At 42.4% G+C, this 19,200-nt stretch overlaps 1 protein-coding gene across 11 annotated transcripts in view; it reads right to left on the bottom strand.

Moving 5' to 3' along the window:
- Positions 1-19,200, bottom strand: part of DCUN1D4 (defective in cullin neddylation 1 domain containing 4) — a 66,934-nt gene that overhangs the window by 25,774 nt on the left and 21,960 nt on the right. For 9 of the 11 annotated variants that reach the window (XM_032632968.1, XM_032632976.1, XM_032632966.1 and 6 more), the window contains 3 exons: positions 15,261-15,375; positions 12,293-12,384; positions 4,342-4,412 (listed from right to left, as the gene is read on the bottom strand). In XM_032632968.1, the coding sequence (XP_032488859.1) occupies positions 4,342-4,412; positions 12,293-12,384; positions 15,261-15,331 (234 nt within the window). In that variant the 5' untranslated portion in view covers positions 15,332-15,375. Of the gene's footprint in view, positions 1-4,341; positions 4,413-12,292; positions 12,385-15,260; positions 15,376-15,470; positions 16,219-18,246; positions 18,267-19,200 lie in introns of those variants that run through there. The other 2 variants (XM_032632974.1, XM_032632975.1) reach the window with 2 other exon arrangements.

The raw sequence follows: 19,200 nt of genomic DNA, 5'->3' as shown, positions 1-19,200 counted from the left end.
GCACCGAGGCAGTGATGGTGAGTTTAATAAATATCTAAAGGTATAAAAGACAAAATTACATTTCCAAGATGCCTCCAACTGCAAACTCTCCAGGGCTCTTACACAGGGACAGAGCTGAGGCCACCTGGATTGGGGGATGAGGAGGAAGCTCTCCCATCCTGTCTACCTCAAAGACCCAAGACAAGGTGAGGGGTAACTAAAAAAGAAAGTATGCCACTCCTAAAGAGGTAAAGAAGAGGGACAGGGCCTTCCTAGGACCGTCCTAGGAAGCCTTGCCACTCTGCAAGGCTGGCTATCTCTGGACAGTCATTCACACAAAAGGGAACCCGAGTACAAAAGAGGAGCTCACACATACACTGCTGAATGGCTATACGTCCATTTGTTGTAATAAAAAAAGAAGGCAATGGGAAGGAAATAAATGTTTCTGCATACAGTTGGCCAGGGACTAGCATACTCTGCATTTGGCAGTTAATCTGATTTCTTTACCCAGGACCTAAATGCTTCATTTCATCTAACAGAAGAACTGCCCCAAACCATTAAACTATAATTCACGTGCCCAAATGGGTCAGAGGGTGGTAATGGTGAAAGGAATCCGGGTGACATAACATAAAAAATTGAGGCAAGCCAAGACATGGAAGCAACCTAAATGTCCATCGACAGATGAATGGAGAAAGAAGATGTGGTACATATAGATAATGGAATACTACTCAGTCATAAAAAAGAATGAAATAATGCCATTTGCAGCAACATGGATGGACCTGGAGATCATCATACTAAGTGAAGTAAGTCGGACAGAGAAAGACGAATACTATGTGATATCACTTACATATGGAATCTAAAGTATGACACCAATGAACCTATCTATGAAGCAGAAACAGATTCACAGACACGGAGAGCAGACTTACGGCTACCAAAGGGGAAAGGCGGGGGCAGGGAGGGATAAATTAGGAGTTTGGGATTAACATATACACACTACTATATATAAAATAGATCATCAACAAGGACCTACTGTATAGCACAGGGAACTCTACTCAATATTCTGTAATAACCTACATGGGAAAAGAATCTGAAAAAGAATAGATACATGTATGTGTACAACTGAATCACTCTGCTGTACACCTGAAACTAACACAATGTTGTAAATCAACTATACTCCAATATAAAATAAAAATTAAAAAAAAAAGAGCATCAACATATTTTTAGGCTGTTATCCCTGAAAATGAATCAAAAAATACAATTTCACACCTGCCTTATATTACTGTTTGTAATAGAACCAAAGTTTTTAAAATCCCAAACAACAACAAAAGGCAAAATAAAAGCATAACACTCCCCACCATAATGAGGCAAGCAGCCACTCAGACATCACTTTAGATGATTTAATTAGGCCCTGAGAGCCAAAGGGCACATGAAGGACTCCAGAACAACAGCATTCAGGAGGTTCAGAAGGTCTGTCCTTTCAACTGCCAATGAGCTCGTTTGTAGACTAAAAATCTCCAGCTTTGTTTAATTTATAACTCGAAGATTAATGCAAAGCTTTCTCTTGGTGCTGACTTCATGGTTTTCTACTTTGGAGATTAGTATCAGTGAGAACCCAGTAAATCTCTAGGATCTATCAATCAAATATCAATTCAATCAGTACTTACCCATTTTTTTTTAAGTCACTAGGTTTTTTAGATTTTAAAAATCTAGATTACTAGGTAGATAACTAGAACTGATAAGTGAACCAATTTTTCTACATATTATGCACATCACCATAAAACATGATTGTTAAATTGGTCAGAAAATGGTGACTTAAGAGACCAGGGGCCTACTAGGAAGGATTTTCCAAAAAGAAGGCGTTACATGTTCTTCAAACTATTCACACATTAGTGGATTTTCTCCTCATCCCTCAGCTTTTCCTGGAATTCTGACTCCTATGTATCTATTTACATATTTTCTAATTCAAACTTTGTATGTTCTCAAACATTATCTATACTCAATCCTCTATTAGAAGGATTAAAAATTCCACACAAATATTCCACACAAAAACAAAAAACGGTTATGGTAAAGGAACACACATACAAGTATGCATGTAATGTGGCCAAACAGCCACAGCAGATATTCACAATGGGTACTTCTTTACACAAACAGACCTTTCCCTAGCACAGCGAATAAGGAAGCTAGCTACTTAAAGGATTTTTCTGTTACCTTAGTAAATGGAAGCTGAACTGAGTTTTACAAGCCTGCTTAAATTCCATAAGCTATAAATATCAGGCAAGGTGAGGGTTTTAAATACTTTAAAGTGCTCACTCATCAATGCAGACAAGCCTCTAAAAAACTATTTTTGTGCTGGTTGTTCAAACAATTTCTGAAATTGGGAAGTATCCACAATTGATGGCTTATCAGAATTTACTTAACAACATTTTTCCTTTTTAATGATGAATAAAATAATAAAAATTCTATTAGTGGCATCTTAGGCTTGAAGTACAGGAATCAATACTTTGGAATAATAGTCTGAATTCAGTCGTTCAATCTTCTGTGTGATTCAACATTTCAAGACTATTTCTACTGCTACAGAAATAAAGACTCATAATTGCCAAAAAAAGATAATAACAGTAGCTATTTTTTACTGAGTACTGGTATTTGGGGCTGAGGAACTTTAAAGAGCTGGGCCTCCCTGTTTTCTCGGTTAGAATCGGTGTCAGCACTCCTCCCACCCGACAGGCCTTTCTGGCCCTGAGAGTAGATGCCCACCTGATCCCTCTCACACTGGTGGCCCGATGCCTCCCAGCCTCCCCACCATTGGGCCCTGCTACCCACCCCTCTGATCACATGCTGATTACTGTCCCCTGGGTGGAACCTCTGGATCTCCTCTCAGGCCCAGCTCACTCTCGCCGCTTTTATACTACTGTCCAGAAAACACTGCCAACCTTGGCCCAGCCCCTGTCAGAAAACTTCCTTTTTAAAGTCCGTGAAATGTTTTTGTCTGTCTATGACCAGGCTATGGACTAGATCCGGCAAAATACTACTGACCCAGCTGTCCCCAAACCTCTGTACCAAACTCAATAATTTATCAAGACACCTGAACTAGCTTACATTAAAATAAAAATACATGTAGTAAGTTAAAGACAGTCCAAAGGCTCTTTAGAAAATTTACAGTGTTACTGGGGGTGGGGGAGTGGGGAGAAAAAAAAAAATTTTTTTTAATTAGTTTGTTTTTATTTTTGGCTGCGTTGGGTCTTCCTTGCTGCGCACGGGCTTTCTCTAGTTGTGGTGAGCGGGGGCTACTCTTTGTTGCGGTGCGCAGGCTCCTCTTGCTGCGGAGCACGGGCTCTAGGCACACGGGCTTCAGTAGTTGTGGCTTGCGGGCTCCGTAGTTGTGGCTCGCGGGCTCTAGAGTGCAGGCTCAGTAGTTGTGGCGTGTGGGCTTAGTTGCTCCATGGCATGTGGGATCTTCCCGGGCCAGGGGTCAAACCCACGTCCCCTGCATTGGCAGGCGGATTCTTAACCACTGCGTCACCAGGGAAGCCCAACAAAATTTTTTTAAAGAAAAAAGTGTGAAGTCTCAAAGAGCATGATACGCATGGGTACCAGATATCTCACCAACAGTCTGAATGAAAGGGATGATCCCTTGAGAGCTCTTCCAGAGCATAAATTCATTTAGGATATAAGAGGTATTTGTTAAATTGGAGGCTGATGTAATATTAAGCTGCATAGTTAATGAGTCAGAGCATTTGTATGTTTCATTTTGCAGTAAGACAAACGTGAGAATAGGAAAAAATGTTCAAAAATAACATAAGAATTATGCAAAAATAATGAAGCACATAAAAACTTCTAATTAAATGTTTTAAAGGAAATACTTAGGGGCTTTACAATAAAAAGCAATCACTTTCTGAGCTAAATTCAACTGGAAGTGAAGGAGCTGTGAAAAAACCTTTTTAATTATAACCTATTCAAAACGCTTATGAATAATTAATTATTCAAAGTCCTGGACAAATTCTACATTAGGCTGGAACAACTACGGAGGGGGACAAAGATACACAAAGCCCTCAGTCCCCCAGTCCCCAGTTATCCGTCATGGTAGGCACACATTCCCACACCACTTTTTAAACATCTAGTTTGATTACTTTATTACTATACCTTTTAGAGACAAGAAATTAAATGAGAGAATAAAATGACTGACTGTAGTTACACCATACCAATTGCAAAAAAGCTTTTGCTTACAAACCAATTTAGAATTGGAACTTATTTCTTAGATTGCCTTATAAAAACTAATGCACCCTTACTTCTTCACTGTTGCTTTATTTGCCAAGAGACAAAATCAGATCAACTGATCTACCCAAATTAGTAAGTTAGACTTACATTTTCTGGTTCGACACCAATGTCTTCACAAAATTTCTCCATGCCTTCGGGACCTACAACATCATCAGTACCTGTGATGAAATGCAATTTATAGAAATTAAATCTAACCATGTACATACACTATTACTACTATAGTAGTAGTATACTGTTAAAATACTTATTATTAAAGTAAACTTAGATCAAATAACACTTAAAGACCATAAATCCTTTCTGAAGGAAGAAATCACCAAGAATATATTGGAAAATGTTCTAGAATTTCAGTTCTATCTTTAAAGGATTCTGTTCTGCACATTTAAGTCAGTTTACGGCCAAGTCCTTCAACCTGTGGATAGATGGACACATAATTTATGTCTAAAGATAAGGCTACAGGCATTCAATTCCTGTTCTTTAAAGTAGCTTAAATCTCTATTCTTATTTTGGTAATAATTTCAACACATACAGTAATTTTTGGAAACACAGCAAAGAACCACCTAATATTCTTTTTAAAATTAATTGGGAGATAACATAATTGTTTCTTTTACACAGAAAAAAAAAGCAAGCAGTCTTTTTGTTCTAGACAAGGCAACCCCTTCCTTCACATTCCACGTTATCTCTGTTTCTTCCTGAAAGAACTGTCCACATGTCCCAGCTCTACTGTAGCCCCCATTCATTCTTCAACCACTGCAATCTGGTTTTTGCTCATCTCCCTCCCCTGCAACTCTTCTTGCCAAGGTCACCAATAAACTCCTAATCGCCACATCCAGTAGACACAGGCAATCTTTATTTTATGTGGCTTCTCTGTGGTAGCTGAGATTATCCTCCTGTAGCATCTCAACGGGGGCACCACCACAAATAGAAACTGATGCATCATCCTGGAGTCCCCCCTTCTCCTACATTCTCCAGAGCCAATCAGTTACCAAGTGCGCTGCCAATTTTACTTTCCAAATATTTCTTAACTGCGCTGACCTGTTCAGATGTCATTCTCTCACTTAGATGACCACAGCAGTCCCCTCAGGATCTCCCTAATTCCAGAGCCTCATCCCCCTCGGACCCATCCCTTACAAAGCCACCTGGAGGGTCCACACCTCAAACACAAACTCCTTCGATTTTAAGTTCCCTACTACCTACGGATAAAGTCCAAAGTCTCTGGAATATCAAATAAGGTTCTCTATGATCTACTGCGTCCCTTCCTCTTCAGCCTCATAGCTTTCCACCTTCATATCAAGTTTCTTGGAAATAAAAGAATCAAATAGATATTGCTGAATGAACAAAAATTAAGATCCAGAAACACCTACCCATTGTTTGCTATGCACACACATCCTGACACATACCCAACGCAGTACTAACTCTTTGTGGCCTCAGCCCATCTCCCTCTCCCCTCCCCCCATCTTCCCATGCCAGCTTCTTCAATCTTTAAGACAGGAACCATACAGGCAGTCCTCCCAATCTCCCCACCCCCAGCAGCACAGGCTGGGTCAGGCAGTCTTGTGTGACCCCGTGCAATGCTAGGAATGCTTTTCTCACATTTGCATTAAGTCCCAACTCATCTACCTTTCCTTCTAAATTCCTCAAGTGTAAGAACTATTTATTCTTTTAAAAAAAAATTATTTGGCTGCGTTGGGTCTGAGTTGTGGCACACGGGATCTTTTACTTGCGGCATGCGGGATCTTTAGTTGTGGCATGTGGGATCTTTAGTTGCGGCATGTGGGATCTAGTTCCCTGACCAGGGATCGAACCTGGGCCCCCCTGCACTGGGAGCACAGAGTCTTAGCCACTGGACCACACAAGAATCACTCTACAATCTTCCATAGCCTTCAGATCTAGCAAGCTGCCAAGACCAGCAGGATCCACCTTCTGAAAATGTCTCAGTTTCATTCAAATATTATCTACTGGGCACACCCTGGAGCGATGCACTGTAGAAGTAACTAAAGAGGAGTAGTCCATGGTCCTTGCCCTCCAGGAAGGGAGACGAAGCATAAGAGTAATTTCAATACAGTAATAACTAGATCACAATAAAAGTGTAAGGTGGTTGTTCTCAACTAAGGATGACCATTAAAATCACCTTGGACAGTCTTGTGTCACTTTTCTGCTTCTAATCCTTGGCTGCCCCTGAAGTCCAAACTCAGGCTCTTCCACATAATCTAGCCAGAGCAAATACTTTTTCTGCATGTGTTGTTTTCCTTTTAATCAGAAATGTGCTACTTTGTTACCAAGAGTTTTATTTCACATATTCAAATCTGTTACCTTTTATGGGACTTTCTTTTTTCTCCTTTTATTTTACATGTTTTTCTATGAATTCTTAAATTTTTTATCTTGATTATGGAGGGGAAATCAAAGTTTACTTAGTTTTTTGGGCAACATTAATACATGGACATGATATAAAATTTCATTTAAAAGTAAAACTGAAAATAAAAATGTCAAAAAAGCAAAAGTTTCCTCCTAACTTCTCTCTACTCCCCAGAGACGACCACTTATTAAAGAATTTCTGGGACTTCCCTGGTGGTCCAGTGGTAAAGAATCTGCTTTCCAACGCAGGGGACACGGGTTCGATCCCCGGTCAGGGAACTGAAATCCCACATGCCGCGGAGCAACTAAGCCAGCGCGCCACAACTACCGAGCCCACGCGCCTCAACCAGACAGCCCACGTGCCGTAAACTACAGAGCCCATAAATAAATAAAAGGATTTAAGAACCCTTCCCCAAATAAGCCATTTTATAAATTCTACCTGCAGAATATATATACATATTTATTTAGTTTTTCAGGCAATTCTCTTTGGCTTTCCAGGTACACAACAATTCAATCATTTCACCTTCAACGAATGATCATTTTTGCCTCCTCCTTTGCTGTATTCATGCCCCTTCTTTCTTCCTCTTACCTAACAGCATTAGTTAATAACTCCCAAAACAATGGCAAATCAGAAGAGTGAGAGTGGGCATCTTTATCTCATTCCTGACTCAAATGAAAATACAGTTAGCATTTTATCACTTGGGTTTGAGTGTGCACAGTCCCGCATGTGGGCACTCACGTGTATATTACACACAAACGATATATGAAGACATTCACCGGATGAAATGTTCAAATAAAGAAGCCCAAGAAAATAGAGTAAAAAGAGAAAGCCTGCCTTCTTCCTTTCCTTACGAGTCAGGCATGTATCCTCCCAGACCTTTTTGCTGTGTTTTTATGTATGTGCAAATATACGGTGAAATGTACCCCTGAATTTGTTTATCTATACACTTGGGTTCATACTGTACCTATAAATTCTACACCTTGCTTTCTTCACCAACTATGTCTGATAATCTTCCTGTGAGAGCACCTAGCTGACATACTTACTTTACATTACCCCCCTGTAGGTGACTGTGTGTGTGTGTATACCATGTTTCACCGTTCTTTTCCTCATTCCACTACTGTAAAGTATTTAGGCTGTGACATTAAAGAGTAATTATTCTCATATGCAAGTATCCATCTATTACTATTTTGCTAAGAGGTTTGGTTGTAGGAACAAGATGACTCTTTGCTATCTACTGATGGGACTCATTGGCAGTTGGTTGCACAGATCTGAGAAAAAAAAAAGGTACTTATAATCTTAAAAAAATTTTTGTCTTTGGCTTCTATTCTTCGTGAATTAAAAAAGCTCTTTTACTGCAACCTATTCTTGAGCCTGGCAAGTCACCTGCCCTTCCCCTGCCTGTGCACAGGGCCCTGGGGTCTCCCAGCTGGCTGTCCCACTCACACCCCCTCCAATCTGGCCTCCTCTCCCTGTCAGTGCTCATTACAATGACGCTGCTTCTCATTTGTTTGTCTGTTTGCCACACCAGAGCCTGGCACGTAGCAGGCCCTCAAAGGTTGGCTGAGGTACACTGGGCAGTGGTAAACATTAAGTTAGCCATGCTTTTTTCTTTTTTCCACATTTTATGCAATGGCATTGTCAGGTTACTTATATACACATGCACCTGTGTATTTGAAAAGAGCAAGGTTTTAACAATATGATCTGCAACGGCATGACTCATGTTACTTTAATATTTTATCCTAAAAATATTAAATATAGCTTATCAGTCAACATTACTTAAAGGCTACCCAGAATCCTGATATCTACAACAACTTTTCCTTTTTTCTCATTATCATTCCCTTGTACACATTTAGATCTATTTGTAATCACATTGCTCATTGGGATTATGGGTATATTTACACTAGATGTATCATTTTACCTGTAGAACTGAACAATCTTAATCTAATAAATAGGCCACTGGTTAACACCAAGTGGATTAAAAGTGGGTTTGAGGGAGATGGTTTAAAAGCTATAGAATGCCCTGGTGAAAGATACTAGAGATACATTTACAAGGCGGATATACTGACGATAATCTAGAAAAAAGTGGTCCTCCCACTTTCACTGCCATTTTAAGCAGGGGCCCCTAACTAAATATACTTTACACTAACTAAACCCTTTCATGAGAGCCCAAGATGCTCATGGCAGAGTTTCCATAATCACACCATGCTGCATCTCTGGGGCAAACGGGGCCACGCTGTCTCCTTTGCCAAGAAACCTTGTCAGCAAAACTTTTGTCTCCTTTGTCACTTAGCACCTACTCCTGGTCCCAAATCTCACTTTGGTAAACCAAGAAACAATTCTGCTATAGAACCTAATCGAAAGTAGAGATGAAGGGCCTACAGTCAGGATTTGTAGAGCTTTTATGACCTACGTGTATGAGCTTCAGTGTGACTCTGAAATGCTGGCACTTGTGTATCTGGTCTCATCTCTTACTCTTAGATATATCTCAGAAAGTGGAAGTTATTAGATAAATCATTTATGTAAAACTGGTTATTTTAATGAAAAGAAATGGGATTCCAGTTTCAGGCGGAGGTCTAAATAAGACACTCCCCCAATCTTACCCCCAGCAATCCTTTCTAAAGTCACAGAGGACTCAAGTACCAAAGTACAAAAGGGAGTAAGCCTATAACCACAGAGAACAGGACAAGAGCCCCAGTGGAGAGCATTTCATTTATTAAATCTCTGAGAATCAGAAACTGAGTTGACAGGGATTTAAAAAGGTGAGAGGCTGCAGCACAGGATGTGCAAAGAGGGCTGGGACTAACCAGCCAGGCAGGATCTGGGAGGAGCTGGGCTCAGGCTAAAGGAGTGCAGAGGACAGGGCAAGCGTGGAACTGAGGACTCTGGGAAGAACTAAGGTCCATATGTGTAGCACAACTGCAGCACCAAGGCCCCTACCACCCTCCACTGTACTCCGGGTTCAGTGCAGGGAGTCAACCAAAAGCAGATGGCTCTCTCCGAGGGAACAGGAGCACAGTGAGGGGGGACAGGCCCTCGCTCTAGCACAGGGGGCCCACGGCCTCACTGTCTGCTCCCACAGACTTGCCCAGAGCACAACCTTCCAGGGACTTCTCGCCATGCATTTTTCTTGAATAATACTTATCTTCAGTTTTTATTCATGTAGTTGGGATATTAAAAAATGAGGACTTCCCTGGTGGCGCAGTGGTTAAGAATCCGCCTGTCAATGCAGGAGACACAGGTTCGAGTCCTGGTCCGGGAAGATCCCACATGTCGCGGAGCAACTAAGCCCGTGCATCAGAACTACTGAGCCTGCGCTCTACAGCCCGCGTGCCACAGCTACTGAAGCCTGCACACCTAGAGCCAGTGCTCCACAACAAAGAGAAGCCACCACAATGAGAAGCCTGCGCACCACAAAGAAGAGTAGCCCCCCACCCCACCGCTCACCGCAGCTAGAGAAAAGCCCACGCCCAGCAACGAAGACCCAATGCAGTCAAAAATAAATTTAAAAAAAAAGAAAGCAGGTGCCAGTTGTTCTCAATTTCAAGCTATTTTCCCTGATAAAATACAAAAAAAGCAAAAAATAAAAAGGGGGGGCATTAATAAAGATAGGGCTAGCCACACCCACATAAACTTCTCGCAGTGATGAAATCCCAAGGAACCACCTCGCAGGGGCCTCAAGGAACCTAAAGAATGTGGCTTAATCTTTATCCCAAATGTCACCTTTCTGAGCCAGAGAAAAGCAAACAAGTAGGAAAACTGTACCTTGTTTCCTTTTAAAAGAAAACAGAAGTGTGGCTTTTACTATGGAAAAATTCATATTTGCTTATAAAGGAAGACACAAAAAATATCAAAATAGCTGTGCTATGGTGGTGAGATTAAGTATACTTTTTCTGTTTAAACTTTCCTTTTTATAATATATTTCATAACAATAAATGTGAACCAATGAGAAAGCAAGAGATCTTCATAATCAAAGTGATACGAACATGAGAAAACGTTCCATCATTCAGACCCAAGTACTGAACACCTGGAAACGTGCTAACCACTTTCACAAAACGTCTTCAAGTGATTCATGTTCTCAAGACCTAAAAACAGATAAATTCTAATACTATAGAAGTGTCTGTACCATGTGTCTGTGCCCTGCAAACAAAATCCAGCTCAAACTAGTTCAAATAATGAAAGAGAATTCACTAGAAGGATATTGGGGTAGCTCACAAAAATCCAAAAAACTACAGGAATCAGGATCGCATCCTTTCAAGTCTACCACCAGAAGAGAAAGATGCTCTTCTCCCAGCTTCAGTCTCAAAACCCTAGGAAATTTTATCTGATTGTCCTGACCTGGGTTACCTGGCAGCCCCTGGAACAATCTCTGTGGCCAAAGGGGCAAGATTTTTATCAGAAAAAGGGTAAGGTAGGGGTAGGAGGAAAACACTGGCCCCAGGAGGAATCCTTATTTTGATACCCAATAAAAGGGTATCAAAACCAGCTATGGGGCTTCCCTGGTGGCGCAGTGGTTGGGAGTCCGCCTGCCGATGCAGGGGACGCGGGTTCGTGCCCGGGAGGGTCCGGGAGGATCCCACATGCCGCGGAGCAGCTGCGCCCGTGAGCCATGGCCGCTGAGCCTGCGTGTCCGGAGCCTGTTGCTCCGCGGCGGGAGAGGCCACAACAGTGAGAGGCCCGCGTGCCGCAAAAAAAAAAAAACAGTTATGAATGATGATGATGTCCTTCCTTTAAGAGTACAAAGAAGGCTATTAAGCTAAGTAAGCTAAGAGATGCATAGCAGCTTGTCATATGGAAAAGTGGAGAAAAACACTCCAGGCAAAGGGATGGCACTGAGTTAGTTGTCTTTTATCCTGTAGGTAGCAGGGATTTTTAAGTGGGGGGCAAGGGTGCAGCGGATTGTTAGGGAATGACATGTATGATCTGTTCCATTTATTTTTTTTTTTTTTTCAAATAATACAACAGGAAACACATAGAACCTGACTGGGAGTAGAGACTGATGTCAAGAAAATTAGTTTGAAGGTCACTGGAAATGTCAAGTTGGTAAGTTATGATAGGGCCAGAAATATGGTGGGGAAGAGGAAAGGTAAAAGAGCCTTCAGTTCAAACTTGTCTGAAAATTTTTCTTTCCCCCTTTTTTACACATACACAGCCACAAAAACAAACAAACCCTTTATTTCAGTATTACATTATCTAACCAATTATAATAAGTTGCAAAAATGGGATTGGATTTAAGACATTTTAAATGACAAAACAAACACTGTCTGCCAAATGATCTTTCAAACTAGAGACACAATATAAGAAATTCCATTGCGCTACATAAAGGTTCAAAGCAGCAAAGCTTATTTTAACTTGGATGCATAAACCAAATAGTCACCCATTACCAGCATTCTCAAGAGGTTTCCTAGCAATCCAAAGCATTTCTCCCAAGTACATTTCATCTTTTCAGTTCCCTTCTAGTGTTCTGAATTCTTTGGCTTAGCTGCTGGCTATAAATAGGACATTTGGTGATTTGTTTCAACGGTGTTCCCTCCTGAAAACAGGGAGACGGACGGACATGGACACACACACACACACACACACACACACACACACACACAAATTTGAAAAGTACTCCTTTTTAATTCTTTAATCTCCTCTAAGGCACTCCTTATTTTTATGAGGCTCAGTCTATAAATGATTACCTACCTGCATATTCATAGAACCATTCTAAGCACCTCTTACTTGAAAAGGCTTCTTCTTCAGTCTTTATTCTAGTTGTATCATATTTTCTATACATGCTAGAAATCAAGAAAGGGGTTTTAAGTTATTTAAAGTAAAGATACTGAGTTTTTTTAAGTAGCAAATAGTTTTTATTCTTTTACCCAACCAAACATCTATTCAGTCAGTATTTCATGTATATTTAAAATATTTCACTTCTTGCATTTGGAAGCTTCAGCTTTTATAACTATAGTTTTAAACACAGTCACACCCAGTATAAAATTAAATGGTAAGCACTTAATACAGGTTTTTCTCTGATGAACAAATAATCAGTAAAAACTGAAGAGAACAAGTATTTAATATACTCCTTTCTACCTCTCCAGCCAGAACTAACTACAGAACACTAGTGATACAAGAAATGTGGACGGTGTTTCTTCAACTGGTGACCCTAGGACTCACTCATGTCTCTGCATCAAGTTCTCCTGACGCCCGTGCCATACGAGTCAGGCTGGGCGACACATGGTCTAAGGAAGAACCTGGCAGTATTAGACACCTCCAAGGAACTTGTCAAGCAAATAAAAAGAAACATCAAATTATGTCCAAGCCTCCAGGAAAAAAACCTCAGGAAAACGAAGTACAGAGAATCCTTGGCTTCTGCCCTTCTCCTATCATGCCCTAGCATTGTGGAAACAGACACATAAGCTGGAGAACTGAGTCAGCAAGCACAGCAGCCTCCTCCTGCCAACACTGTGACCCTTGGCAGGGATTCCTTATTTCATGATGACATGGGGCTGAGAACCAAGATAGGCCCTACTTGGGGAGGGGAGAAGCAGCAGTACTTTTAAAATAGTGATTCTGATAGAAAAATTATGAGTATTTATATATAAATTGTCTAAATAGTTATATAAACATTTATGAATACAGTTTTTATTTACATAGCATATAATATAAAATCATGTATAATTCTTTTTAAAAGAGCATTTATTCATGATCAAGACTTTCACCAGAATATCTGTATATACCGCTGATCACAGATTCTGGGTTTCAATACCCAGAAAACCCCCAAAACATGGTTATAAAGTATTAAGATACTGAAACCACAAACCACCAGTTTTGTATTTCTTCTATAAAAAGTAGCCACCCCACCTGGAAACAAAGGTGGATACTGTCCAGGGGTTCAAACAGATTTGCTCCAACCCTGGGCCTGGACATCCTATCTCAGCTCAGTCTGTAACTAGTCAATATCCTGGAGACCTCTATATGACACTGTAATGACTGAATCACTTAAAAATACTCCACCTAAAAAAGGACAATGGAGTAACATTACAAAAAAAAAAAAAAGATACCAATACATGCTATTACATGGATGAACCTCAAAAAAATTATGCTAAGTGAAAGAAGCAAGGCACAAAAAGACCATTGACATGAACTGTTCAGAAAAGGCAAATCGCAGGGACAGAAAGTGAATCTGTGGTTTCCTAGGGCTGGGAATAATAAGCACAGGGATGGACTGTGAATGGGCGTCAAGGTTCCAACTGGGGTGATGGGAATCTTCTAACATTGGTTTGCAGTGATGGCTGCACAGCTCCAACAACTCCGTAATGATCACTAAACTGTACACTTAAAATCGTATACATTGTGGTATGTAAATGAAGTTGTTTTTCAAAAAAGACCAAGAATGAAACTTGGATAACGTTACAGCTCCCCATCCCCTAGGTGACCGATGAAATGCTATTAATGAGAGTACCTCGCACCCTTCTGCAACTCAATTATCAGTTTTTAAACTGGCTTCAGGGCTTCCCTGGTGGCGCAGTGGTTAAGAATCCGCCACGGGTTCGAGCCCTGGTCCGGGAAGATCCCACATGCCACGGAGCAACTAAGCCCGTGCGCCACAGCTTCTGAGCCTGCGATCTAGAGCCCGCGGGCCACAACTACTGAGCCCGCGTGCCACAGCTACTGAAGCCTGCCCGCCTAGAGCCCGTGCTCCACAACAAGAGAAGCCACCGCAATGAGAAGCCCACGCACCACAACGAAGAGTAGCCCCCACTCGCTGCAACTAGAGAAAAGCCCGCGCAGCAACGAAGACCAAACGCAGCCAAAAATAAATAAATAAATTTATTTTTAAGAAAAGAAAGAAGCAGAAAAATCTCATCTAATTCCCTTGATTTATCAATGTGGCAATTCAGGCCACATAAGTGAAGTGAAGTGACCTACAGAGCCAGAATGGAGGCAGATGGGAAAAGGCAGAAAAGATTAAAACTATGATGTCTATTCATTGTTTTTTTTAAAAAAGAAAAAAAGAGAGAGAGAGAGAAAGAACCAAAAGATGTCTAATAAAAATCTGGTTGAAATAGTAAAGATGCCTAAAATAAGCAAGTCTAATGGACCTTGGGAGTTACCAAAATTAACAGTTCACTTGTCTGAAAGAGAAGTGGTTTCAACAGTCTTGTTTTTCATGGTTTCTAACAAATGCTCACTCTTTTGAGAAGAAATGTCAGCTCAGCTAATATTCCAGGCAGGCTTAGAGCACTTGGTGCAGGCAGCTCTCTGCAGCCACGCAACCCAGGTCCTGGCAGAGGCAGCTACAGGATTCCTGTGGTAGTAGGTAGTGAGTGAGACCCCCTTAAAGAAGAGATAAGTACCAATCCTGAGGTCCTCAACAGGCACAGAGGGCAAGCTCTTAAAAGCAAAGAAAGAAACACTACACCAGTTCTGGTGGATCAATGGACTGAGATAAAATTTGAATTTCTATGAACTCAGGTTACCTAACTTGTTTTTGTTTCATGAGCCCCCACGTTAAGTAAGTATCACAAAAAATTACACTTTGAAGTTCTCCTGGCAGAACCAAAACAATAGTCCGGTTGGCATTTGTACGCTTATAAGACCCACTCTGGGTAGAAAGGTGCCTCTTCAACACATATGCCATCAATGTGGTTCCACTGTCTCTGCGACGTACCTATCGTGTTTACTTTTCTTGGCAGATAAATCATCTCCAGAGGCAGGTCTTCTCTTTTTCCTCGGCGGCATCACTTTACTAAAGCAGTCCGAAGAACTGCAAGACCGCAGACTTCCTACAAAACAGAGTGAAGAGCACAAAAGTAAGGAATGCCACATTGAAACCCTTCCAAAGAATATCAGCGCTAAATGAAGAGCTTTCACAACTTACATTGCAAAGGGTTTAGATGTTCTCTGTAAACATGAAAAAATGAAAAGTGAAAAACTGGTTTTCAGTTCTTCTTTGAGAAAATGTTAGAGTCAAGAAATAAACCTAGCAATGACACAAATTAGTTAATAGTCCCCCCAAAACACACACCAGAAATGAAGTTATCATAACTTCAGTTTACTCTCCAAAAATACTAATATAAATCATCTAAGCTTCCAGCTTCCTTTACACGTCAATGTTCCTTCAGAAGGAATTGCACTGCTATCTCATTTCTGTACTTCATTAGGCAAGGCCAGCTCGACTGGTGACCTTGGGTCTAAAATACATACAAGTACATCAGTCCCAACACTCTTAAGCTTCAAGGAATATCTGATTAAAAAAAAACCAAAAAACAGAATTTGGATTCTTGGGGCAAAAGCCTGACATGATCTTAAGCAAAACTTCCATAAATATTTTTAATTTGTTTCTGCCACTTTCAGTCAGGGTTTTTGGAAGCATTAACTTTCATTTGGTAAAAGATATTAAAATGTAACAACAACATGGAACACCTATGGAAACCTTATGGTGAGCCAGGCCCTGCTCTTAACGCTTACATGTACGACACCTCACTTAACCTCACAACAAGCTTACGAAAAAAGAATAATCATTACTGCTTATGCAGATAAGAAAACGGAGGCAGAGAGGGGTCAGGTAAGGGGCAAAATTGGAATTCAAACCCAGACAAGTCTCACTTCAGACTGTCTTAAACCATTATAAATTACAAGACAATTATAACATAATTAAAATACCCATCTTGGCACAAGTACTATCAGAGATATTATGTCATTTGGTTCCCACAATAACCCTGAACAACAGGCAGGGCAGAGTTAATTATCTCTACTGACTGATGGTAAAAAGGCTTAGGCATTCAAGAGACTTTCCAAGGTCTCGGAAGTGCTAAGTGGTGAAATCTGGACTGCACGTCCTCCTCCTTGCACTGGTGCCTTGGTGGGAGGGCCCAGGGCCCTCAGTGAGCCGCTGGGACAAGGCAGCACCGGGTGATAGGGTCTGAGTGCTCTGCATTCAGTGGATGAGCTCCAGCTCCTCAGCTAGTCATGTGGCTCAGTCAGTCAGTGACCTATTCTGGGTCTCTGGTTCATCATCTGAAGAATGAGAACTGTGAGATCTACCTCTCCGGAGTTTTATGTGGGAAAAATATCCATTCAACACATGCTCACGTGGCCAAGTGTTCCAAGTAGACAGATGTTGGGATCTGAGTGCCACCAGGGAGGTGCATGCTCAGGCTGGACCTCCCCGTTGACCCAAGCCTCACAACCACCCCATTCTTACGAATGGGGAAACTCGGGCAGAGAGATGAAGCAGCAGCTGGAAGGCAGCACGTGAAATCAAGGATGGAACCCAAGCAGCTCGGCGACGAGGCCAAGCTCCCCACCACCACTCACTGCCGCCTCCACGCGGCCTCAGCAGCAGAGACTAAGAAGCTGGGGACTAAGGCCAGAGCCCAGGAAGTGTGGATATTCGGGGGCTGGGAAAAGAGGGTGAAGACCTGGGTGGGGAGAAAACCTGGGCAAGTGTACACTCCAGGAAGCCAAAGCAGGAGGAGTGCACAGGGCGGTGGCAGCAGTCAGATGCAGAAGCAAGAGGCTGGGGACAGGGCTGCAACAGGCTGGGGAAGGACGTGAGCGGAGGGTGTGATCTCAGTGAATGTGGACAGTTCTCTCTAGAAAGCTGTTCAGAAGGCAGGGAGAGAGTTGTCAGTAGCTAACAGTCCCAACCTGGTAAGCGCAATGGTCGGGACTGGAACCTCAATCTCAGGACATACTCAGGCTTCCACCACCACGCTAAGTTCCTGGGCAATGCGCTTCAGGAACAGAATAGCCGAAACCACCTCTTCTGCCACAAAACAGGACAACAGCGCGAACGAGGCGTGGGCCCAGCGCCGGGTACTGGACCCTGCCTGCTCCTTCAGCCAGAGGCAGCACCCACCAGGCTGAAAAGACAGCGATCCTCAACCACCCTTCCCAGAGCCCAACAAAGGAGGGAGTAGGAGGTTCTTCAGAGACACAAGGCACGCCCATATCTCTCTCCCCACAACAGCAGCAAAATCAGGAAGAGAAAGAGCCAGAGAACGTGCTGCCCACCACACACGCCCCACTCGTCCTCCTGGTGAAACGGCAGTCCTGTTTACACTGAAGCACGCAGAAAGGTCTGAAGAGGTGCACAGAGACCCAAGCTTTTGCAGACTGCCAACGGTCAAGATTTATTCTTGTCCGTTAATGCCTCGGGGTGGAGCTTGCAGAATGAAAAAGTGGGTCCCGCCTTGCCGGAAAGCCTGCCACACTGCTCAGACACGAGTCTGCCTTCGACCTCGAGGCTTGCTTCTCCCACCTTGGACGTGCACGTCTGAAGGAAAGACACTGTCTCCTGGTACTGGTCACGGTCAGGTTCTGAGCATCTGTTCCGGGAGGAACCTCTCCCTCCCACCAGCGTTTGCAGAACACAGAGGAAATGCACTCATCTCCTCAGCGCGTGGGAAGATGAACACCATTTAAAATAATGTCTTCACCAATATTCACCAATAAAGGTAAATCCACCGGCTCCTCTACTATTTGCCTCTTCATAGAAACACTGGCATAATGTCTTGCTTTCACGGATTCCTACTTGACAACAGTATCATGTTTCTGGTAAACATACAAACGTCATAAAGTAACTTTTTCAACTTTATTTTTTTTCTTACTGTTGAAGTTCCACAAATCACTTTTCCTGGTGTAAAACTTACTCGTATTTTAGTCCAAAAGCATCCCAAATTTGGCGTTTTGTTCTTTAACTTATTCCCATGGCGTTCGTTCAGACCTCTCTGCTCCAATCATCGGCATAAGCGAGTGACTGTTAGGGGCCACCCTTCACAATGAAACGGCATCTGTTCATCCCCGGTGCCCATTACAGCCCAGGCACCCACTGGCTCACTGAGCCTCTCGCCACCCACCCCCACCTCACTGGAAGGACGAGTCCAACTCGCACGACGCAGCACAGCTCCACAGGTAGAACCCTGGAACCCATGATGACAGTGAAAAGTTCCAGGCTATCTCAAAAGCAATTTTTTTTTTTTGCGATACGCGGGCCTCTCACTGTTGTGGCCTCTCCCGTTGCAGAGCACAGGCTCCAGACACGCAGGCTCAGCAGCCATGGCTCACGGGCCCAGCCGCTCCACGGCATATGGGATCTTCCCGGACCGAGGCACGAACCCGTATCCCCTGCATCGGCAGGCGGACTCTCAACCACTGTGCCACCAGGGAAGCCCAAAAGCAATTTTTTAACGCTGAGGAAAACAAGTTTACCTAAAATAATTTGCCAACATGAACCAAGTCAACAAAAATACACGAAGAGCACACAACTTACGGCTCGGTGGCCCCAAAGCTGCTCCCCGAACCCCACATGGCTCCAGGGATCCTACCCGAGCAAGAGCAACAACTCAGGTTTTTAGGTTCATGCACAAAAGTACACCTTGGTTTGCAGGGTTCTGCTTTGTTCACCTGTGCAGACACAGCAGCTAATATATCATCTTAGTACAGTAGTAATACAGTATATACAGTACTGAGAGTCCCACAGTAGACTTGCAAATATTTGTTGAATAAATGTGTTCCTAAAACAAGCGTAAATCAAATTCTGCTTAGAGATCAGTATGTTTCCAGAAATCTGAACCATCTATGAATAGATAATACACCACCATTTC

This window comes from Phocoena sinus, chromosome 5, assembly GCF_008692025.1.
Source record: "Phocoena sinus isolate mPhoSin1 chromosome 5, mPhoSin1.pri, whole genome shotgun sequence".
Taxonomy (NCBI): domain Eukaryota; kingdom Metazoa; phylum Chordata; class Mammalia; order Artiodactyla; family Phocoenidae; genus Phocoena; species Phocoena sinus.
The sequence above is the reverse complement of the archived record's forward strand: the minus strand, read 5'-3'. Positions and strand labels throughout refer to the sequence as shown.